This window comes from Salmo salar, chromosome ssa15 (assembly GCF_905237065.1).
Source record: "Salmo salar chromosome ssa15, Ssal_v3.1, whole genome shotgun sequence".
NCBI classification, from domain to species: Eukaryota; Metazoa; Chordata; class Actinopteri; order Salmoniformes; family Salmonidae; genus Salmo; species Salmo salar.
In genome coordinates this window covers 85,342,495-85,366,735 of record NC_059456.1, presented here as the reverse complement: position 1 = coordinate 85,366,735, position 24,241 = coordinate 85,342,495, and the positions used below count along the sequence as shown (strand labels likewise).

General features: G+C 41.6%; 1 protein-coding gene across 8 annotated transcripts; it reads left to right on the top strand.

Moving 5' to 3' along the window:
• The first annotated feature begins 5,548 nt into the window (after positions 1-5,548).
• lemd1 (LEM domain containing 1) lies at positions 5,549-24,144 on the top strand. 8 transcript variants are annotated; one of them, XM_014146529.2, is made up of 9 exons: positions 12,986-13,089; positions 13,320-13,684; positions 17,834-17,939; positions 18,030-18,152; positions 19,791-19,855; positions 22,115-22,210; positions 22,382-22,468; positions 22,947-23,011; positions 23,331-24,144. In XM_014146529.2, exons 2-9 carry the CDS (start codon positions 13,472-13,474, stop codon positions 23,608-23,610), a joined length of 1,035 nt encoding a protein of 344 aa, XP_014002004.1. In that variant the 5' UTR covers positions 12,986-13,089; positions 13,320-13,471; the 3' UTR covers positions 23,611-24,144. The 8 variants fall into 8 exon arrangements, with proteins under 8 accessions (XP_014002009.1, XP_014002007.1, XP_014002010.1 ...); XM_014146528.2 differs by having other exon boundaries at positions 22,379-22,468; XM_014146534.2 differs by lacking the exons at positions 12,986-13,089; positions 13,320-13,684 and adding an exon at positions 5,549-5,800 and having other exon boundaries at positions 22,379-22,468.
• Positions 24,145-24,241: the final 97 nt, after the last annotated feature.

Sequence of the window (24,241 nt, the reverse complement as noted above, 5' to 3'; positions counted from 1 at the left end):
TGTGGTTGAATGTGAGAAGTGTCACTTACACTAGAAAATGGCTGTGGTCAAATGAGCATGAAGCATAATTCCTTGAAAAGTCCTCCCACGATATCCTTATACTAGATTAAAGCTCAGTGAAGCAGCTCTGATCACCCAAGCTGTCACATGGTTTGATGCTGGAGAGATGAAGCAGGTACGGGGAGTAAAACATTTAAAAAAGACGGACATAGAATGAGACAGCAACAGCATCAGCAAACCAATGTTAGAGACAAAAACAATACAATTCAGCAGTGGGGAACAGAGCTGGGGAACTGACAAATCTAGGGGAGGAAATGAACAGGTGATAAGTGAGTCCAGGTGAGTCCAATAATGCTGATGCGCGTGACGAGGAAAGGCAGGTGTGCGTGATGGATGGCAGGAGTGCGTGATGCAGGGCAACCTAGCGCCCTCAAGCGCCAGGGGGAGGGAAGAGCGGGAGCAGACGTGACAGTACCTCCCCCTCTTGGGGCGCCACCCAGCGTACCACCTGGGCGAACCGGCCGAGACATGGGCGCTGGGCAAGCCGGTTGGGGCGTGGAAGCCCGACGAACCGGCAGGAGCGTGAGAGCCTGGCGAGCCGGCTGAGGCATGGAAGACCGAGGATCCAGCTGAGGCAAGACACCTGTTGATCCCGCTGCAGAGAGGGAGCCCAAAGATCCGGTGGTTTGTGACGTGGGATGGGGAGCCGCCGAGCCAACTGAGGCAAGGAAACCTCTCGAGCCAGCCAGGGCGTGAAAGCCCGACGGGCTGGTTTAGGCACCCCCGGTTTCATCGGCGGCAGAATCCACCCCAACGTCACCAACAAAACAAACAAACAAACAAAAAACTCCTGGACCGGCTGGGCGAACAAGAACTGACGATCCGGCTGAGGCCGACGTGGGATGGACGCCATCTGAGCCAACTGGGGCAAGGAAACCTCTCGAGCCAGCTAGGGCGTGGAAGCCCGACAAGCTGGCTAGGCACCCCTGGTTCCATCGGTGGCGACCCAGAGCCGATGCCACCATACCAACCAGAACGCCAGTACTCCCCGATGCTTCGTGTGATGGCTGATACATTCTGTCACATGGTTTGACGCTGGAGAGATGAAGCAGGTACGGGGAGTAAAACATTTAATAAAGACGGACATAAAACGAGACAGGAACAGCGTCAGCAAACCAATGTTAAAGACAAAAACAATACAATGCAGAAGCTAGTTTCCACTCTACAGTCTATAAGCGAACTGTATGAAACCATGGAACAGGTTAACAACAGCAGCAATGGCTATTCTGTGGTGCCATTCAATTAACTCTTCAACGTTGCTCATAGAAATCGTAATCAACAATTTCTTAGAGTAAGATTTCACCTAATTGAGCAACAGTAAAACTGGAACAACTGATGTCACAAAGGACACGAATGAACCCCAAAAAAAGCAGTTAAGATTAGGCAGCCTAGTCACTGCTGCATCATACACGGAGTATACCAAACACTAGGAACACCTTCCTAATATTGAGTTGCACCCCCACCTTTCGCCCTCAGAACAGGCTCACTTCGTCAGGGCATGGACTCTACAGGGTGTTGAAAGTGTTTCACAGGGATGCTGGCCCATGTTGACTCCAACGTTTCCAACAGTTGTGTCAAGTTGACTAGATGTCCTTTTGGTGGTGGACCATTCTTGATACACAAGGAAACTGTTGAGCGTGAAAACCACATCATCGTTGCATTTCTTGACACACCGGTGAGCCTGGCACCTACTACCATACACCGGCCAAAGGCACATACATTTTTTTGTCTTGAACATTCACCCTCTGAATGGCAGACATACACAATACATGTCTCAATTGTCTCAAGCTTTCTTTAACCTGTCTCCTCCCATTCATCTACACTGATTGAAGTGGATTTAACAAGTGACATCAATAAGGGACAATAGCTTTCACCTGGATTCACCTCCTCAGTCTGTCATAGAAAGAGCAGGAGTTCTTAATATTTTGTATACTCAGTGTAAGTCCATTATCATATCAAGATCCTCTTTAAGACATACTTTTAGATTATTTTGAAGAGCCACAACATTAAAATTGTCCTTGACAAAGCACACTTTTATATCAAAGGTATTTTTTCCAGTATCTTTTAAGTGCTCACATTGGAGGTGAGTTCATGGCTGAAAACCCAGATGTTTTATGTGGTTGAAAGCAAGTCGTATCATTGGGTCAGCTATAGTGAACTCTAGTTTGGATGTGACACTAGGCTAAATTGATGTGTGAATAATGTATGCATATCATGCACAAAAGGCATAAGCATTTTAACAATTTCCATGGATGAACATACAGGGCATTCGGAAAGTATTCAGACCCCTTAACTTTTTCCACATTTTGTTACAGCCGTATCTTAAAATATATAAAATTGTTTTTCCTCATCAATCTACATGCAATACCCCATAATGACAAAGCAAAAATGGGATTTGAGAAATTTTTGCAACTGAAAAATCACATTTACATAAGTATTCAGACCCTTTGCTCAGTACTTTGTTGAAGCACCTTTGGCAGTGATTACAGCCTCGAGTCTTCTTGGGTGTGACTCTACAAGCTTGGCACATCTGTATTTGAGGAGTTTCTCCCATTCTTCTCTGCTGATTCTCTCAAGCTCTGTCAGGTGAATGGGGAGCGTTGCTGTACAGCTATTTTTAAGTCTCTCTAGAGATGTTCGATCGGGTTCAAGTCCGGCCTCTGTCTGGCAAACTCAAGGACATTCAGAAACTTGTCCTGAAGCCACTCCTGCTTTGTCTTGGCTGTGTGCTTAGGGTCGTTGTCCTGTTGGAAGGTGAACCTTCTCCCCAGTCTGAGGTCCTGAGCTCTCTGGAGCAGGTTTTCATCAAGGATCTCTGTATTTTGCTCCATTCATCTTTCCCTCGATCCTGACTAGTCTCCTAGTCACTGCTGCTGAAAACATCCCCACAGCATGATGCTGCCACCACCATGATTCACTGTAGGGATGGTGCCAGGTTTCCTCCAGACGTGACACTTGGCATTCATGCCAAAGAGTTCAATCTTGGTTTCATCAGACCAGAAAATCTTGTTTCTTATGATCTGAGAGTCCTTTAGGTGCTTTTTGGCAAACTCCAAGTGGGCTGTCATGTGCCTTTTACTGATTAGTGGCTTCCGTCTGGCTACTCTACCATAAAAGGCCTGATTGGTGGAGTGCTGCAGAGATGGTTGTCCTTCTGGAAGGTTCTCCCCTCTCAACAGAGGAACTCTGGAGCTCTGTCAGAGTGACCATCGGGTTCTTGGACATCTCCCTGACTAAGGCCCTCCTCCCCCGATTACTCAGTTTGGCCAGGCGGCCAGCTCTAGGAATAGTCTTGGTGGTTCCATACTTCTTCCATTTAAGAACGATGGAGGTCACTGTGTTCTTGGGGACCTTCCAATGCTGCAGAAATATTTTGGTACCCTTCCCCAGATCTTTGCCTCAACACAATCCTGTCTCGGAGCTCTACGGACAATTCCTTCGACCTCATGTCTTTTTTGCTCTGACATGCACTGTCAACCGTGGGACCTTATATAGACAGGTGTGTGCCTTTCCAAATCATGTCCAATCAATTGAATTTACCACAGGTGGACTCCAATCAAGTTGTAGAAACATCTCAAGGATGATCAATGGAAACAGGATGCACCTGAGCTCAACAAAGGGTCTGAAACCTTATTTACATAAGTCATCTGTTTTTTATTTTCAATAAATTTGCTAAAATTTCTAAAAACCTGTTTTCACTTTGACATTCTGGGGTATTGTGTGTAAATTGATGAGGAAAAATGTTTTGTTTAATCAATAATAGAGTGAGGCTGTATCGTAACAAAATGTGGAAAAGGAGAAGGGGTCTGAATACTTTCTGAATGAACTGTATACATCTGTATTGTGCGTTAGTAATGGAGATTCAATCTAAACAGCAGAAAGCTCCATTAGTTCACTGCATTTGTTGCCAGACTCAGGGATATTAGGGGTGGTGCGGATTAGAATAAAACTAGCCTTGTTGTTTACCTTGATATATGCTGTCACACAACAGAAAAACAAACCACCAGATGATGCATAGCACATAACAGTCTAGTAAGTTTACACACATCTGGATAGTCTGTTGTGATTTATTCTCCTTCATTGTAAGATTTATCTATGTCTCTACCTTCCCTCCTCCCCTCCCCTCCCCTGCACCCAGTGGTAGTGAGTGGGGCAGTGAAGCGTGTCTTAGTGAGACCTGGTGAATAGTAATGAACTAAGCCTGTGTGTCTATTTGATGGAAAGGGAGAAGGAGAGACAGAATAGAGTTGGGTCTGGGGCTGGCAGCGGCAAGGGAGACAGTGAAACTGGGCTTTTCTTGAAGCACTGATGCGGTACAAGCTGTGATCTGAATGTACAGGGAGCCGGGGAGAAGAGGAGGGATGCAGATTCATTTCTCCCCACCATCTAACCATTCTCGAACACACTCTCTTCTCCTTTTCCTCATCAGTCTTGTATTACAGAGCTGATCAAGATGTCGTGACATTTTACATGTTAGTTATTTAGCAGACACCCTTACCCAGAGCGAGTGCATCCATGTTCATTTTTTTTTCTTACTAGTCGCAATGTGGACGTCGAACCCACAACCCTGGCATTGCAAGCGCCATGCTCTACCAACTGAGCCTCATGGGACATCGTGACCTAAACCTTTTTACTAATTAAATCTTCAACAATTCACACACATTTCTTCTTCCCTCTGGTTTCTTGCCCTTTATTTCTCTCCCCTTCTACTTACGTATACAGTAGCTCATATTCTCCCCCCTTCCCTTCACCCCGCTTTCTCAAAGGGGAATGTGTTAACAGGGGAAGCGGATGGAAGGAGGGAGGAGAAAGCTGAGAGCGAGAATGTGAATGTGGCTCAGAGAGGGGCACAGCACCTGCTGGCTTCATCCCTGCACACTGCATTCTTCCTCTGCCAGTGATGGACTGTTTAAGAGGACAAAGAAGGAAGAAAGAAGGCCTGAACAAAGAATAGTGAAAAAGCTCTTTGAGGAATGAGGATTTTCCTGCATTGATTTGAGTCCCAGTGCTTCTCTGACATGTTTGGATTGCCTGCTCTTTTCTTCCCTGTAAATCCACTAATTTTCTGTGCTGGGAGAAGATGTCGAAGTTCATCTCAATTTCGGCAGTTATAATCTAACAGATTAAACAAAATGTACAAAACTTTCCAATCTGGAGGTTGATAAATAAGATTCTTTGAGAATAATCAGCAGCCGCCCACTGCCTGCAAGGATCAACTGGAGTGCTATGGTTGAAAGGAAGGGGACACAATAGACACCCCCTACCTCAACCCTCTCTTTTATGCTCTCCATCCAACACACATGGGCACACTGCCAACTCGGAATCTTAAGAACTCTCATTCAAAGAAACCCCCTAAAATAAGGACTTGTTAAAAGCCAGGACACATTCTCTCTCCCAGTCCTTGTGTTTTTCCCCTTTCATTTCCCCACGAGAAGAGGAATTTTTGCTTGATTATTCTCCATCATGGCAACTGGGGTTTCTAAAATTGCCATTCCAGCAGCATTTCGTCAGATTTGTGAATTTGTGAGTATTGTCAGCAATTGATCCTCCAAAGGTCTCTCTCTCTCTTTCAATTTTCATTCTGCTTTACTCCCTCGGTCTCTCCACTCCTCTCTCGCCTCCTGCTTACACATTAACTCCTCCCCCCCACTACCCATTGTCTCTCTACAGTATCAGGCTGTGGGGATGCCATAGCCTACTCGCTCCAGCGAGGACACAGCCAGAAGATGAGGAAATGGAGGTAAGTGAAAGATTTATTACATCGAATAAATCTGCCCATCAGTAAACTGTGGGCTTAGGGCTAGTGTGTGAAAGCTACTTGTCCATGTTTTGGTAATTGTTATCTGGTTGTAAGAAAAAGGCAGCTTCAAATAAGAAGATCTTACTGTTGTTCTTCTTCTTACAGAATTCAGTGTTTGGTCTGTGATAGTGACTGTGTAGTCTGACAGTAGTAGGTGCATGTGTATTGAATGAATAGTGGGTTGCAATGTGACTCGCTAGACATTTGATTGCTGTCCCTTATTCCTGTGTATTAGGGAAACAAGCAAATACCTCTGTGAGATGGAGTTTAAAACACAACTGCAAATAATGGAATGTATCGTATCCTGCACTGTAATAGTGAAGGGCAACCCAGAACCTCTGCACTTAGAATCTCTTTTTATCTTCATTTTGTTTTGTCCATTACTCCACAGTATGTGTGATTACATTCCACACAGACATATATTACATGCACACTGACATACACTTCTGGTGTGTCTGACAGTGTGACAATGACTTCAATTGGCTCCCAGTGGAGATGAAACGTTGTAGGATGTTTGGGATTAGTGCTAATCCTCCTGGCTGTGCTTCCCTGAGATTCACCTTATCGTCTGGCCAGTGTCTGACTCACAGCAGAGCAGAGCAGAGGCCTTGCTAATTTATGCCTGGACATGCATCAGTAGGCTCCCTGGCGTTATGGGATCTGAAGGAGGGAGGGGGCCAGAGGGGCTGTCAACCCAGGGTTTGAATTGGGTGTCTGGGGAAAGGAGACTTATTAGGGGTGTGAGAGCTCACTGCCTTCCAAAAAAGTGAGCAGGGAATATTCTCACCAATAATAGCCATCTAATGTCTGCCGGACAAATGAATGATCACCCTGGCTGGCTGGGAGACTATTAGAACAGAATAATAATGAGATGGGACAATAGTACAATGGCAGGCAAGATGGTACAGTAAGTTACTAGAACATTGTCATATATTTTAGGTACTGTAGAGCCTTCATATCTAAAGCATTAATTCCAGGTACAAAGGACAGTGCAAATCAAGCTCTGAATGTACTGTAGCCTTAGTTCTATTGTATTTTGACCTGTCCTCTGAACACTTTCGGTCTGAAGATGGCCTGGCTCTTTTGCACCTATAATACAGCCATATACACTGAGTGTACCAAACATTAGGAACACCTTCCTAATATTAAGTTGCACCTCCTTTTATCCTCAAAACAGCCTCAATTTGTCAGGGCATGGACTCTACAAGGTGTCGAAAGCGTTCCACAGGGATGCTGGCCCCATGTTGACTCCAATGCTTCCCACAGTTGTGTCAAGTTGGCTGGATGTCCTTTGGGTGGTGGACCATTCTTGATACATACAGGAAATTGAAACTGAAAATGAAAAACCCAGCAGCATTGCAGTTCTTGACACAAACCGGTGCGCCTGGCACCTAATACCATACCCCGTTCAAAGGCACTTCAACCTTTTGTCTTGTCCATTCACCCTCTGAATGGCACATATACACAATTCATGTCTCAATTGTCTAAAGGCTTAAAAATCCTTCTTTAACCTGTCTCCTCCCCTTTATCTACAAGGATTGAAGTGGATTTACCAGTGACATCAATACGGGATCATAGTTTTCACCTGGATTCACCTGGTCAGTTTATGTCATGGAAAGAGCAGGTGTTCTTAATGTTTTAATATACTCAGTCTACAAACCCCACATGGACAAAGTGCAGGTTTAAGAACAAAATTGGTTGGCAGTCTATAATCGTCCTACCCTCTTTGTGTTTTGTCTGAATAACTGTCCACTGCAGAGCAGAAGCCCTGTTCTGCAGTGGACAGTCACAGCCGTACAGGAAGCTTTGTGCTCGAGTTCAGAGGAAAAAAAAGCTTGCCTCAATGGGGCTTTTGTTGTTTGAGTTGGAGACACAGAAAGCACCAGAAACCCTGAACACTGACTGACAAATACCTGGCCCCCCTGTGCCTCAAATACCTCAGCTTTGCTCTCGATACAATTTCAACAAATACTGCCTCTGTCCTCCTCAGTTCCCCATTTTCTTCCCTGAGCTAGACTACAGCATCCAGGCATTTTATGTTTGTACTTTTTCCTCAGCAGAGATGGCCAGCTTGAATGACCTGAATAAAGTGAACAGGGGAAGTGTCTGACTGGTACAGACCAATAAAGAGAAGGGGAGAGTTAACAGTGATTGAGTTAAAGGCCCAATGTAGTCAAAAACATGATTTCCCTGTGTTTTATATATATTTCCACACTATGAAATTGTGAAAATGATGATAATGCCATTTTAGTGTAAGGACATTTAGAAAATAGAGCCTGAATTTCCACCTGTTCTTGTGGCCTTCCTGGTGACATCAGCAGGCGGTGAATTAGTTCATAGACCAATAAGAAACAGAGTTCCAAACCTCTCTGTCAAAAACAGCTAGTGTTCAGTTTCCCCCTCCCCACCAGACCACTCCCAGAGAGTCCTAGCAAAATTCTTGGTTGAGAAATTGCTCTTTACTAAGAAGCACATTTTTTTTAAACTTTCTGAACATTTTAAACAAAAACAATCACAGTAAGGTACTTAATTGTTACCCAGAAATTATTTGATATTAAGATAAAAAATGGCTGCATTGGACCTTTAACAGTGATTTATGTATTTCAGTCAGAAGGGCTGCACAGAAGACATTGCACTAATGGTAGGTACAGTTGGCCCCTTTGTTAAATAACGTGTTTGGATGTCTTTCTCTATAGCTTTGGGTATGCTGTATAGGGAATTGGTTTGCAACAGAAGAAAAATCCTTTCTATTGCATTGTTTTTTATTAAAAAATATTCTTGAGGTGTGAGAGTTGTGTGTTTTGGACTTATCCTGGAAACACTGTTAGGCTACCAGTTTTGATTGAACAAGGCTGAGTCTCTAAAAATAGCATATCGTAAATGGGCAGACTGTTCTGTCCATGCAACTAAAGCTTATCGTCCAGTTCCCAATCCCAAATATTGCCTCTGTTTGCACAAAGATTTTGTTAATTACCCAAAACTGCTTAGTTCTCTGTGTCTCAGTCATGAATGAATCAATGCTGAGGTCATTCTCCAATCCTTTGTCTGTGGTTCCAAAAGTCAAGAATAGGCCTGCCACTGAATAGAAATGACTGTTTACGTAATCTGTCTTGTATTCACTGCTTCCCTTTAAAACCACAAGCACCCTTTTGATTAACGCTTTACCTTTTCCCTTTAGACATTGATTGAAAGATTTGGAAAGAGTATTTCTGTAATTGGGTATTAAATGGCTTGCAGATAGATATTTTTGAATGATGCGTTGAATAGGGATCACTGTACATATAGCCTAATATTTGAGTTTCCTCCGCCAAAAACACAAGTCTTGTTCATTCACCGAGGAATCAGTTGGAAAAATAAAAGAATAATGAGATACTATAATTTATTTCCTCCGAGGCCTTGAATACTAACAGTACAGTTTCTTTGGTCAATTATTGAAAGGGATATGAGTTTTAAATCCTGACCAGTGCAACCTGCAACCTGCCCTTGTTATAATTACTCTTTTTCCAGTTTTTGATATTAAAATAATCTGTCTCGACATATTGCTGCATAACATTTTGGAGGCTAATAAACAAAAGAAGCACAATGGGACTATTCAGAAGTTTGTTGTTTTTCCCTGATCATTTAGTCACGCCTGTGTTCTATGGCTTTCTATTCCTATGTGATTTCTCTCTGGTATGTCATGTAGGGTTTAAAGCCATTGTGTACAGAGTGGAAACGCAACCAGGGTACCGACTGTATTCTAAACATAGACCATGAGGAAGGAATATAATTTTGCCTCTATCACTTGCATATAGTCATAGCCTCTTTAATTATTGTACATCTATTATTTATTGATTCATAGGGCGGCACACAATTGGCCCAGCGTTGTCCGGATGAGTGGAGGGTTTGGCCGGGGGTAGGCCATCATTGTAAAATAAGAATTTGTTCTTAACTGACTTGCCTAGTTAAATAAAGGTTAAATAAAATAAAAAATAACCATCGATATCACAAAATCTGGTCTCCAAATCAACAATAGGATCTTCATATAACATTTTAAATAGACAAATAATATTTTTTGTCAGAAAATGTATCAAATCAGCTGTCCATCATTTAGTGATAGCCTAAAGCAGAAACACCTTCTATGCTTTGTGTTGGAGATAGGATGTAGTATCCTGTCAGATCCTTATCCTCCCTCCAGCTGCTCAGTCCCCTATCTACATCTGCCTAGATGCCTAGAGCACTGTTTAAAAACCTGGCATTCCTCCCTGCCTGGAGCAAATGCAATGAGGTTTGTACACTATCACTGACTATGTCCACATGTCAGTAAGTCTGCCTCAGTCACCTTGTTTGGCATGTGTATCCTTTTTAAACAGCTGTTATACTCACATCATCCACCTTTTCAAGGAGTAAATAAAACCTGTCTCTGAGAAAACTGCCAGGAAGATGGGAATGGCTGCTGTAGTCACTGGGTGTAATAATGTAAGACAATTGTAACAAAACGAGGACCCAAGCCCACCACTTTGACTTCATGGGAAACAAACCAAACCCAGACACATAGCCTACATACAGGTAGGCAAACTGGTAACAGGATATTTGTTACTCAAGTCCTATACTATAGGGCATAGCTTAGGCCTACCTTTCGAAGCCGGTAAACCAGTAAGCATCCTCTCTTTTCTTCTGCAAGCATGACTGTATGCTCAAGCTTCCACATTCTTCCAATGTCTTGCATTCTTTATGCCAGCCTAAATGACAGAAGATGGCAGGAAAAATGGATAACTATGGAGGGTCCGGAGGATATGGAAAACGACTGGACCAGAGGTAGGTTACATCACCTGTGGACCTCCTCATAGGTACTGTATGGGCATGTTTAGGATTATCCTGACAATGAAACATCTACAACATATATATATAATGTGTGAGTATATATATATATATATATATATATATATATATATATATATATATATATATATATATATATACACAAATATATACATACACACACACACACATATATATACACACATACACATAGATATACATACACACACACACACACACACACACACATATATACACACACACTATATATATGTATATATATATGTATATATATACGTATATATATATATATATATATATATATATATATATATATATATATATACGTATATATATACGTATATATAGCGTATATACGTATATATATATATATATATATATATATATATATATATATATATATACGTATATATATATATATATATGTATATATATATGTATGTATGTATATACATACACACACACACACACACACATATATATATACACACACAAACACACATACAAATACATATATATATATATATATATATATTATACACACACATATATATATACACACATACAGTTGAAGTTGGAAGTTTACATACACTTAGGTTGGAGTCATTAAAACTCTTTTTTCAACCACTCCACAAATTTCTTGTTAACAAACTATAGTTTTGGCAAGTTGGTTAGGACATCTACTTTGTGCATGACACAAGTCATTTTTCCAACAATTGTTTACAAACAGATTATTTCACTTATAATTCACTGTATCACAATTCCAGTGGGTCAGAAGTTTACATACACTAAGTTGACTGTGCCTTCAAACAGCTTTGAAAATTCCCCAAAATTATGTCATGGCTTTAGAAGCTTCTGATGGGTTAATTGACATAATTCGAGTCAATTGGAGGTGTACCTGTGGATGTATTTCAAGGCCTACCTTTAAACTCAGTGCCTCTTTGCTTGACATCATGGGAAAATCAAAAGAAATCAGCCAAAACCTCAGAAAAAAATTGTAGACCTCCACAAGTCTGGTTCATCCTTGTGAGCAATTTCCAAATGCCTGAAGGTACCACGTTCATCTGTACAAACAATAGTACGCATGTATAAATACCATGGGACCACGCAGCCATCATACCGCTCAGGAAGGAGATGCATTCTGTCTCCTAGAGATGAACGTACCTTGGTGCGAAAAGTGCAAATCAATCCCAGAACAACAAACAGCAAAGGACCTTGTGAAGATGCTGGAGGAAACAGGTACAAAAGCATCTATATCCACAGTAAAACGAGTCCTATATTGACATAACCTGAAAGGCTGCCATAAAAAAGCCAGAGGTTTGCAACTGCACATGGGGACAAAGATCGTACTTTTTTGGAGAAATGTTCTCTGGTCTGATGAAACAAAAATAGAACTGTTTGGCCTTAATGACCATTGTTATGTTTGGAGGATAAAGGGTGGAGGCTTGCAAGCCGAAGAACACCATCCCAACCGTGAAGCACGGGAGTGGCAGCATCATGTTGTGGGGGTGTATTGCTGCAGGAGGGAGTGGTGCACTTCACAAAATAGATGGCATCATGAGGAAGGACAATTATGTGGATATATTGAAGCAACATCTCAAGACATCAGTCAGGAAGGTTAAGCTTGGTCGCAAATGGATCTTCCAAATGGACAATGACCTCAAGCATACTTTCAAAGTTGTGGCAAAATAGCTTAAGGACAACAAAGTCAAGGTATTGGAGTGGCCATCACAAAGCCTTGACCTCAACCCATAGAAAATTTGTGGGCAGAACTGAAAAAGCCTGTGCGAGCAAGGAGGCCTAAAAACCTGACTCGGTTACACCAGCTCTGTCAGGAGGAATGGGCCAAAATTCACCCAACTTATTGTGGGAAGCTTATGGAAGGCTACCCGAAACGTTTGGCCCAAGTTCAACAATTTAAAGGCAATGCTACCAAATACTGAGTGTATGTAAACTTCTGACCCACTGGGAATGTGATGAAAGAAATAAATGCTGAAATAATTAATTCTCTCTATTATTCTTACATTTCACATTCTGAAAATAAAGTGGTGATCCTAACTGACCTAAAACAGGGAATTTTTACTAAAATTAAATGTCAGAAATGGTGAAACTGAGTTTAAATGTATTTGACTAAAGTGTAGGTAAACTTCCGACTTTAACTGTATATATATATATATATATATATATATATATATATATGACAAACCTGGTAAAGTAGAAAAATCTACCTGTTGCTTCCCCAAATGATGCCCCAGCCAGCCTCACATGTAAATGTAGAAAAGTATTTAGTCAAAGTGTGATTTGAAAAAGCATTTAATCAAGACGCGACACAAAAGTCATTTGGCGCCAAATCAGAAAAACAGCCGACAACCGAACCGTGCCTGCACTGCAGTACCAGCCAAACAAAGGTAACTTTTTTAAAGGGTATGAGGGCTAAATAATGCATAAAAACGGTATCAACAACTAATGTCAGTTAATACTATTAAAGTGAAATGCCACTGACGTAGCTAAGGAATCATGATTAGTCTGATTCAATTAGCTTAGTTAGCTAACTTACTGTAGCTCCTACAGTTGCAGCTGCTTGCTTGACTGTGTTGCCTGGCGAATCAAGTAACTCGTGCCCTCTGCCCTCTACCAGGCAGCACCTGTTTCTCCGGCTGAGTGACGCCGTAGCTAGCTAGCAACGATTGCTGGTTCATTGGCATTGGACCGTCTCTTTACTTGAATAGCTAGCTTGCTAAACAAGTTGGCATATTGCTTGCTTTGGTGTATTGGTCGGCCCCGCGTGACATGCCCGTGTTTGTAGAAGACCCCGCTCAGTTCTCCAAGCCGAGACTGAAGTCGGAGTTAATAGCCCACAACGTCACCCTGCCTGCGGTGGAGAGCAAGAAGCAAGTTTATGTGGAACTATATTTGAAACATATCGTTCAGAAAAGTGCTGCAGATTTCTCTAGTGATGAGGAAGATGACGATGTTGTGGAAGTACAGGACAGTCAGGACTTTGTAAGTAGAGATATCATGTCAATCGGATGGCTAGCTAATTATTTTGTATCAAGTAGCTCGAGTGAAACGCTTTATAAAGTATACTGGATCAAAGCAACATATGTGTTCTGATCTAGATCAATTTAGCTTTCTATACCCAGTCCTAATCTATTTGGGAATAGGAATCGATCTCATATAAACTCTGATCATAAGTAATTTATTCGGTTTTATCAGCATCCAGGATTAGACCCACCCGTTGTATAATATTATGTGTCCCTCCCTTATTCAGTCATTTGCTCACCAGGGAACGTTCAAATGGTTTTAGCTTAGCAGAGGTAGTCAACTATAAACTAATACTATACTTTACTGTACTTTATACCATACTAACATTTTAGCATGCAGTGTTTACTATGTCTATGGGGTCAGATCTTCTGGTAAACTAAGTTAAACATGTTATTGATACTGTCCCAGGGTGACTGCCTATAGTAAAGGAAGGACACAAGGTTGCATGCAGCTGTTGTAACCCCATATCAACTAATACCCTGATCTCTGCAAGGTCAGCTATATAGTCGGCCTGGCTGGCTGGTCTGCAGAGGGGGGTAGGGGAGGGTGAAGGTAGCAGGGAGGGGCCCATGAAGGGGGGGTCTTCCAGAACTGGGTCACCAATGCCATGCCATCATTCAGTGTGGTTTCACACTTAACTAGAGCTTTCAACAAGAATTAGCTTTTTGGTCTTAAATTAAGGTTAGGCATAAGGTTAGCAGTGTGGTTAAGGTTAGGTTTCAAATCAGTTTTTAAGAAGATAAGTGGTAGAAATATGCACCATCGAGAGCATCCTGACTGGTTGCATCACCGCCTGGTATGGCAACTGCTCGGCATCCGACTGTAAGGCGGTACAGAGGGAAGTGCTTACTGTAGTGGTGCTCGGGTCAGCTGTTTGTTCACCGGCCCGCAATTTCTAATGACCCATCCGGAACCGCACGACTATATGTGAAAATCTGAGGCCCTAACCTGCAAATATAGAAAATGCGCTATAGGCTACAGTCAAAGACTGCAGAACGATTTTTTTTTGACAGAGGGTGCAGGATTTTGTTTTGCCCGATTTAGATATGTTTCTGCTTATAATTTACACCATTTTGGTAGGCTATTTGTTAGTCAACTTGTCTATAATGAGATACTTGTAGCTTTTCTTTTGTTGCCCTTGACGACTAAATATACCCTTGCACAAAAGAATGAATTCTTCAATCTATAGTAGTTTACATCGGTAAAGTTTTCTGTCAACTTTTGCGGAGCAAAGACGTTTATGGACTGGGATGAAAATACAATAAAGCAATGCATATTTTATGTGGTTGAAATACTATCAACTTTTATTATGCTTTTATGATGAAGACAGCACCTCTACAGATCGTATCTAACTGAGCATTGCATTCTCTCAAGATGAAGAAAGAAATCAATCATATTTCTCCACTCCTGTTCCCAAATCCAAATGTTGCTGACGTTTGGTGTATTATTTTACTGCAAGAAATGCTTAATTTTGCAGGAGTTATTATTAATTATAAACTGTGTGCTACCAGTCCTGAATGCTGATTGGCTGACAGCCGTGGTATATCAGACCGTATACCACAGGTATGACGAAACATGTTATTTTTACTGCTCTAATTACGTTGGTAACCAGTAGCAATAAGGCACCTCGGGGGTTCGTGGTATATGGCCAATATATCACGGCTAAGGGCTGTGTCCAGGCACTCGTCGTGCCTAAGAATAGCCCTTAGCCGTGGTATATTGGCCATATACCACACCCCCTCGTGCCTTATTGCTTAAGACTAGAGCCCAATTTGCACAGGACTAGTTTTTACTAGAGAACGTTGGTTATGTATTTATTACCGTTATATCCCTTATTCCTGAGGACAATTCAGACGGGATATGCCCCCTGTAATTATTGTTTTTAGAATTGACCGTTTTGACGGAATCGACCGTTTTGACAGAATTTTTCTAGGTGTGAAGATATTTCAACAAGTCCAGCCGATAACAGGATGCACTGATAACTCGAGCTTGGTTCCCAAGTTTCTAAACCATACCAAACCATCTTTATTATAGTGTCGCCATAACATTTGAATTGAGGATGTGTGATCATAATCATTAGGATACTTTACCGATCCGCAGTAGAAGACTTCCTAAATGCCCCCCAACCTTCAGATGTGTTTAACAGTTAACTTGCACTTGATATGCATTTTTAGGCTATGGATGAGAAAGTGAACTTGTTCCAAACGTGTAGCTCAGTTGTATGCTGCTTTGCGATCTATTAACAGCAAGGGTTGCATTAAACAGGCACAGCATTTGTTTTTGATGCATTTGGCGATGTTCAATTCATTCGCACAAAACATATAAACAAAAGCATTCACTGTGAAAGTTGTTACATGTATGCCATTCATATATAGGCTATGCGTAGCACTTTGTTCAATTTATCCACTCATGTCTTGCTTCCTTGCTCAAACTGCGAGCAACACCTGTAAAACTCAGACATTTTGTCTCAAAACACAGGGATGTGGATTCACACAGGACTAGTATTATTAACAGTAGGTTATTCTGGTTAGTCGTCCAGATTTCAGTTTTCATTTAACCCATTTCAACAGTAGGCTACAGTTCCCCTGACATGCCATAGGCCTATTTGAAGTCCAGTCTTGTGACTGTCAAATTTGTAAAGCACCTCACAATCATCACATCATTTTAAAAATTTTTTTATTCAAACAGCTCTCCTGTGAAGTTGTGACTTGTGACATACGCCTAGTTTCCTGAATCGGGTCACATAACATAGCTGGCACTGCTATCATCCTCTTTTACCACTTCACCAAATCTTTTCCTAACATTACTTGTCTGGCCCTCCCTTCTCTTTATTTTCAACTCTCCTTTCGCAGCATTTATCTTATTATTTTTGCCTCCGTGGATTGATGTTAACGTTTTCTGCCCATTCCCAAAAGCATCATTTGGGGATTGGCTGTGTAGGCAATTTGGTGAGCATACAGTTAAGCCCTAAAGTTTAGGGTTATGCACTAATTCCAGATAGCCTAAAATAATGAAAGAAAAACCTCAATGTACATTATGTAAATTGCACAATAATTATACATTTGTTTTTTTAAAGGTATTGTTTCTCTTTATTCCACCTGCCAGCCACCCACCCGCCCTACAGCCACACAATATTTAATGACCCTAAACCCAGCCTGCGGGGACTGGCGGGTTATGAGTCAACCCGTGCATCACTATCATACCGCCCAGTACATCACTGGGGCCAAGCTTCCTGCCATCCAGGACCTCTATACTAGGCGTGTCAGAGGAAGCCCCAAAGAATTGTCAGACTCCAGCCACCCAAGTCATAGCCTGTTCTCTCTGCTACCGCACGGCAAGTGGTACCAGAGCGTCAAGTGTAGGTCGAAAAGGCTCCTTAACAGCTTCTACCCCCAAGCCATAAATCTGCTGAACAACTAATCAAATGGATACCTGGACTATTTGCATTGACCCCCCCCCCCCCTTTTTCTTTTTTTTAACACTGCTGTTTATTATCTATCCGTAGTCACTTTACCCTTACCCACATGTTCATATTACCTTGACTAACCTGTACCCCATTCACATTGACTCGGTACCCCCTGTATATAGCCTCATTATTGTTATTTTATTATGTCACTTTTTTCTGTTTATTTAGTAAATATTTTCTTAACTGCATTGTTGGATAAGGGCTTGTAAGTAAGCGTTTCACAGTAAGGTGTACACCTGTTGTTTTCAGCACATTTGACAAATTCGATTTGATTTGGTTAGCTGTAATGGTGACTTTGGCTCTGGTAACTAGCGACACCCGGGGTTGTGTTCTCAGATGTCTTCTCAGCTGCTTTCTCTGGTCGAACACATGCTTGATGCTTTCAAAGGCTGCTGCTGCTGTACCTGATTGTCGTCTTTGCAACTTACAGTACTGTCAGCTAGTCTGCTAATCTGTCAATTAATATATATGTTTGATTCAGCATTCAATTGTCATTATAGTAGACATGATACATGTATGTTTCTATCATTATGATCAACATGACTGTGTTTTACCCTGTCTAGTTTAAGAGACAGTTCTCAGTTATGGTAAAAGTTGTGAAATGTGTTTTCATCATACATGGTAATTTCCTGTCCCCACAGGAAGAGGAGGAGAAAGATCCAGAGATGTTAGACCCCAGTGTACTGACAGATGACAAGCTCAAGACCACACTGCTCAAATATGGAGTGGAAGCTGGACCCATTGTCGGTGAGATTATTCCCAGGCTACTCTGTTTACAGACGGTCTATTTATCTATATTATTATACAATGTATTCTCATCTAATATTTGTGTGATAGCCACCACTAGGTCTATATATGAGAGGAAGTTGCAGAGGCTACTAAAACCTGCCCAGCCCAGGCAGAACGGTGGCACAGGGGATGCAGACCAGTACTCAGACAGTGAAGGGGAGGAAGAGACGGGTATGATCATTAAGATGTAACTTTCTAATGTCAACTTTGGGATCAGGGTGAAGTGTTTGTGTATGTATATATATATATGATGTATACATACTATGTGTATATATAGTACTTTGGACACACCTACTCATTCAAAGATGTTTCCTTATTTTTACAATTTTCTACATTGTAGAATAATAGTGAAGACATAAACTATGAAATAACACATTTGGAATCATGTAGTAACCAAAAAAGTGTTCAATGACAGCTTTGCGCACTCTTGGCATTCTCTCAACCAGCTTTTCCAATTGTCTTGAAGGAGTTCCCACATATGCTGAGCACTCGCTGGCTGCGTTTCCTTCAACTCATCCCAAACCATCTCAGTTAGGTTGAGGTCGGGTGATCTGATGTGGCACTCCTTCGCTGTCCTTCTTGGTCAAATAGCCCTTACACAGCCTGGAGGTTTGTTGGGTCATTGTCCTGTTGAAAAACAAATGATAGTCCCACTAAGCGCAAACCAGATGGGATATCGCTGCAGAATGCTATGGTAGCCATGCTGGTTAAGTGTGCCTTGAATTCTAAATAAATCACTGACAGTGTCACCAGCAAAGCACCCCCCACACATCACACCTTCTCATGCTTCACGGTGGGAACCACCCATGCGGAGATCATCCGTTCAACTACTCTGCGTCTCACAAAGACACGGCGGATGGAACCAAAAATCTCAAATTTGGACTCATCAAACCAAAGGACAGATTTCCACCGGTCTAATGTCCATTGCTTGTGTTTTTTAGCCCAAGTAAGTATTTTCTTATTGGTGTCCTTTAGTAGTGGTTTCTTTGCAGCAATTAGACCATGAAGGCCTGATTCACACAGTCTCCTCTGAACAGTTGATGTTGACATGTGTCTGTTACTTGATCTCTGTGAGGCATTTATTTGGGCTGCAATTTCTTAGGCTGGTAACTCTAATGAACGTATCCTCTGCAGCAGAGGTAACTCTGCGTCATCCATTCATGTGGCGGCCCTCATGAGAGCCAGTTTCATCATAGCACTTGATGGGTTTTGCAACTGCACTTGAAGAAACTTTTTCAAAGTACTTGACATTTTCAGGATTGTCTGACCTTCATGTCTTAAAGTAATGATGGACTGTTGTTTCTCTTTGCTTATTTGAGCTGTTCTTGCCATAATATGGACTTCGTCTTTTACCAAATCTTCTTTATTCCACCCCTACCTTATCACAACTGTTTGGCTCAAACGCATTAAGAAGGGAAATAAATCCCACATTTGAACTTTTAACAAGGCACACCTGTTAATTGAAATGCATTCCAGGTGACTACCTCATGAAGTTGGTTGAGAGAACGCCAAGAGTGCAAAGCTGTCATCAAGGCAGAGGAATATAAGAATATAAAATATATTTTGATTTGTTTAACACTTTTTTTTTTTTTTTTGGTTCCTACATGATTCCATATGTGTTAGTTCATAGTTTTGATGTCTTCACTATTATTCTATAATATTGTAAAATAAATAAATAACCCTTGAATGAGTAGATGTGTCAACTTTTGACTGGTAATGTATATGTGTTGATAAATAAAATGCCCTCATACTGTGCTGATATACCAGCAATCAATCTAATCTAATGGGTTTCTGCCTCTGATTTTGCAGGTTCACAACAAGGAAGCCCAGAGACGGTGTCATTAATGGAGGAAAACCTGCACGTTGACATGTGGGTGAGTGCATTCATACTCTGGTTTTAAGACCTGTGATCAAAGCAAAGATCAGTACCTATGTTCAGCCTCTCATTCCTTTCTTTAAGAATAGTAAATGTCCTTTGCAGTTACAGTATGTCATGTTCCTCAAGATATGAAAGGAGAGAACATTGCCTGCAGTGCCATCTGGTGGCAGTAATTGTTATCTCTGGACATGGATCTAATAATGAAAACTCTCACTGTAAAGATGTTATATTTTAGGAGTGGTTCTCAGCTAAGTTATTCCTTACTTTTAATAGATGGTACCGCACTCATGGAATAATAAAAACACGGAATATCACAATCATCAGTGTTTTATGCCTTTGTCCAGAATGGTAAATCTGCCTATTCATTATACCACCAGCACCATTATGTATTATTTATTCACAAATTCAATGTTTTAAAATGGGTGATGGAATTATTTCATGAGGGTAATGCTTTTGTGTAATGGGATGATAATGGTGCCACCCTGGCAGCTGTTTCGAAGAGATCCGGGCCGCTTTGAATTCGATCCCAGGAGGAATGCAGGGTATCATGGGAATGTGGCTGAGTTGTCTGCCACAACAGAGTGGGGGCAGCAGCTTCCCCCCTCACCTGTTACCCCTGGGCATGTGCTGAGCAGAACATCCTCTGTACTAGGACTGCCCACAGATTTAGGCATATACCACTACACTCACCTAACGTCCTCCCACTGTAACACTTTCATAACGACTTACTTTTTAAGGACATTCCTCTTCAATGGGCATGGGATCTCTCCCCTTCTGCTAGCAATTCATTTAATATATACTGAACGAAAAAATATAAACGCAACATGCAACAATTTCAACGGTTTTACTGAGTTGCAGTTCATATAAGGAAATCAGTCAATTGAAATGAATTCATAAAAATTAAATACAATTTTCTTTGTCACATGTGCCGAATACAACAGGTGAAATACTTACAAGCCCTTAACCAATGATGCTTTAACACTTATTTTTCTTAAATATTCTTAAGTAAAAAAACAAAACAAAAGTAACAATATAATTAAACGTCAGCAGTAAAATAACAATAGCGAGGCTATATACGGGCTACCGGTACAGAGTCAATGTGCAGGGGCACCGGTTAGTCGAGGTAATATGTACATGTAGGTAGAGTTAAAGTGACTATGCATAGATAATAAACAGAGAGTAGTCCTGGGCAGGGGAGCAGCCATAGGAGGGCATAGGCCCACCCACTTGGGAGCCAGGCCCACTCACTGGGGAGCCAGGCCCAGCCAATCAGAATGAGTTTTCCCCACAAAAGGGCTTTATTACAGACAGAAAAACTCCTCCGTTTCATCAGTTGTCCGGGTGGCTGGTCTCAGACGATCCTGCAGGTGAAGAAGCCGGAAGTGGAGGTCCTAGGTTGGCGTGGTTACACGTGGTCTGCGGTTGTGAAGCCGGTTGGACGTACTGCCAAATTCTCTAAAATGACGGAGGCGGCTTATGGTAGAGAAATTAACATTCAATTCTCTGGCAATAGCTTTGGTGGACATTCCTGCAGTCAGCATGCCAATTGCACACTCCTTCAACTTGAGACATCTGTGGCATTGTGTTGTGTGACAAAACTGCACATTTAAGAGTGGCCATTTATTGTCCCCAGCACAAGGTACACCTGTGTAATGATCATGCTGTTTAATCAGCTTCTTGATATGCCATAACAGTCAGGTGGATGGATTATCTTGGCAAAGGAGAAATGCTCACTAACAGGGAAGTAAACAAATTTGTGCACAAAATTTGAGAGAAATAAGATTTTTGTGCATATGGAACATTTCTGGGATATTTAATTTTAGCTCATGAAACATAGGACAAACACTTTACATTTTGCGTTTAGAGTTTTGTTCAGTATAAAATGTGAATGAGTCTGGGCACTCTTTTCTCACTCCAAAGATGGTGCAAGGATTTTGGTGGGTTTCTTTCACTTATGGAGAGTATCTTCTAAGGGATCTCAAGCAAGCTGTTGGTGTATATTTATTTTTAAGTTCTGTCCTAACCCCTGCAGCTGTCGCCCCAGTCTGTGTCTCTGAGAGGCGGTTGTGATGTTGACTCCTCCTCTTCGTTCTCTCAGAGCTTCAGCATTACTCAGATGGTGGAGGAGGGAAGTTTGTTTTGAACTGGTTTTGGTATCTAGTCTTAATGATCATATTTACTATGTAAAATATGCAATTCTATCAATCTCCACTGGAGTGATATGCTGTATTTACCTTTTCCTCTGGAACTACAGTTTGAGAGTCGGATCCCTCTCTCCAGTAGTGGACCAGAAATCAAGAGAGGGAACAACAGGAGTAGTAATCAAGGACCTTGCCCCAGGCCCTACTGGGTCAGTAGTACTCACAAACAGTTCAATAATCTTATCAGTGACAGGCTGGTGTTGGTGGTTATAGGGTTTCTGTGATTCACTGGGCTGTGGTAAACATTGTGGGTGTACAGGGCTGAGAGGGAAATGAGGATGTAACATTTAATTTGCGTTGTTTCTCACCTATTTTAGCAGGAAGCGGCGACAGTGGACAAGTATACGATGACAAACAGATCCCTATTCATCACCCCTAAGACATCCCTTTTCAAACGGCAAATCAAGGCACATACATTAGCTTGTTTACCCAAGTCTTTTAGATTCTTTCTTTATGCTCTTTCAACAGTTCATATACTTGTGCTTTCATGTCTACATGCAGATCTGCTCACTCTATTACTCTGTTTATAAATTGACTGTCAGTATGTGAGTTTAATTAGGTGGGTCTTCATGTATATAACCAAGCCAGTGGTTTAATTAGTGCTCATTCATACCTAAATTAATGTTTTACTAAGAAAAGGTTGATACATTAGTTGACTGTACTTTCACTTGAGGACTTTAATCTTATGGTCTAGCTAGCACAATAACCACAAGTGTCTATCTGACTTTCCTGTTTCCCCTAACTTTTAATGACCTATTTTGGGCATTCCACCTGACCTGTTTTAAGGTGGTGAGGGCGGACACTGGTGTGGACACTTCTCTTTCCTCTCATCTATTTTGGTGTGTGTCAGTCTCTGATATGTGCTTCTGTTTGTCTGGTCTTTAGGAGCCAGTCACAGATGTTCTGATGGAGATGTTCCCAGAGACAGAACCCACACCAACTGGCATTGCGTAAGTCCAGTCTCTCATAAAAATACACTACACAGTAGACTATAAATTAAGGAAGCCTGCAGTCACATCAGGCTTTGTCCAAACCTGGTTAAGCAGTCAGTTGCTACCGGTATTTTAATTGAAAGGTACCCTGTCTGGGTTATTCTGCAATCTATTGGTTCCTTCATATACAGTACTAAAACAAAACGCATCAGCCCCAGCAGCTCTTTAGGACCAGGGTTAGAGAATTCTGGTTTACATCCTATCTAAGTCTACTTATATTCCATGTACCTATAGTATTTGAGTACGACGATGTTGCTAATTCCCCCCTTTATTCCAGTGCCACACGTCGGAGGCCTATCAAGGGTGCAGCGGGGCGACCGGTCCAGTTTAAATACCCAGACCTCCCTGCTAGTCCCATGACCCTACAGCGATGGGCAGTGGAGCCTCGCCTGGTTCCTCTGTGGGTCCAGATCCTGGTCTTCTTCATCGTGGCCTGCCTCCTCTACCTCATCTATGCTTCCATGGAAGATGGCTTGGCCAATCCCTTTGTGGCTTTGCTGGACAACCTCAGCATGGAGACGGAGACTGAGGGGCTGTCCCTCCAGGCTGAACCCTAGGATATTCCCCTGCTCCTCCTCAATACTCCACACATTGGTTTACAGTTGTTGTGCGGAACATAATTTTGTTACCATCATTCAAAGCCTTTAAAAAAAAATCTATATATGGCTCTGGTGTCATTCTCCTTTGGACAATCCTGTTGGTTTGAAAGTGTTATGGCGAAACATACTGTGCTGTTCAAATGCATACAGGATCAGTGCAAGTGCAGAAAACAAGTGACTAGGCCTACATTTTTAAAAATAATAAAAACATGTATGAAATTTGTAACTTAATGGAGTTTTTGTATTTAATAAAAGTATGTTTCAATGACAAATTCATGGAGTTACAGTATAAGTTACACTGTTGGTTTTGTTCGTGGCCTTGTTATGAAAAACAAGTCAAGCATGATGTGGAGCTCACCAAAGATGTGGTCAAGACAAAATGCCAGGGATTTCAGTGTAATATGAAACATGCTAGTTTTTTGTTGATTTTTCAAGAGCTGCTTATTGTGTAGTTGTCTGAGTTAATTTGAATAAAGAGCATTTGACATGTTCTATCTTAGCACTTATTTTCTACATGGCAATTTGATTGAAGTGCATGACGGTGCATAAGGTAAATGAGTATCTGGTGACCTATTTCCAGCCCAAAAGG

What these genes read in the sequence shown, in the direction of transcription:
- lemd1 (XM_014146528.2), top strand. Translation starts at nt 13,472, where the DNA reads ATGCCCGTGTTTGTAGAAGACCCCGCTCAGTTCTCCAAGCCGAGACTG. An exon ending in TGAAGGGGAGGAAGAGACGG is followed by an intron (nt 18,153 to 19,790) that starts GTATGATCATTA and finishes CTGATTTTGCAG; the next exon opens with GTTCACAACAAGGAAGCCCA. An exon ending in TTTTCAAACGGCAAATCAAG is followed by an intron (nt 22,469 to 22,946) that starts GCACATACATTA and finishes TCTGGTCTTTAG; the next exon opens with GAGCCAGTCACAGATGTTCT.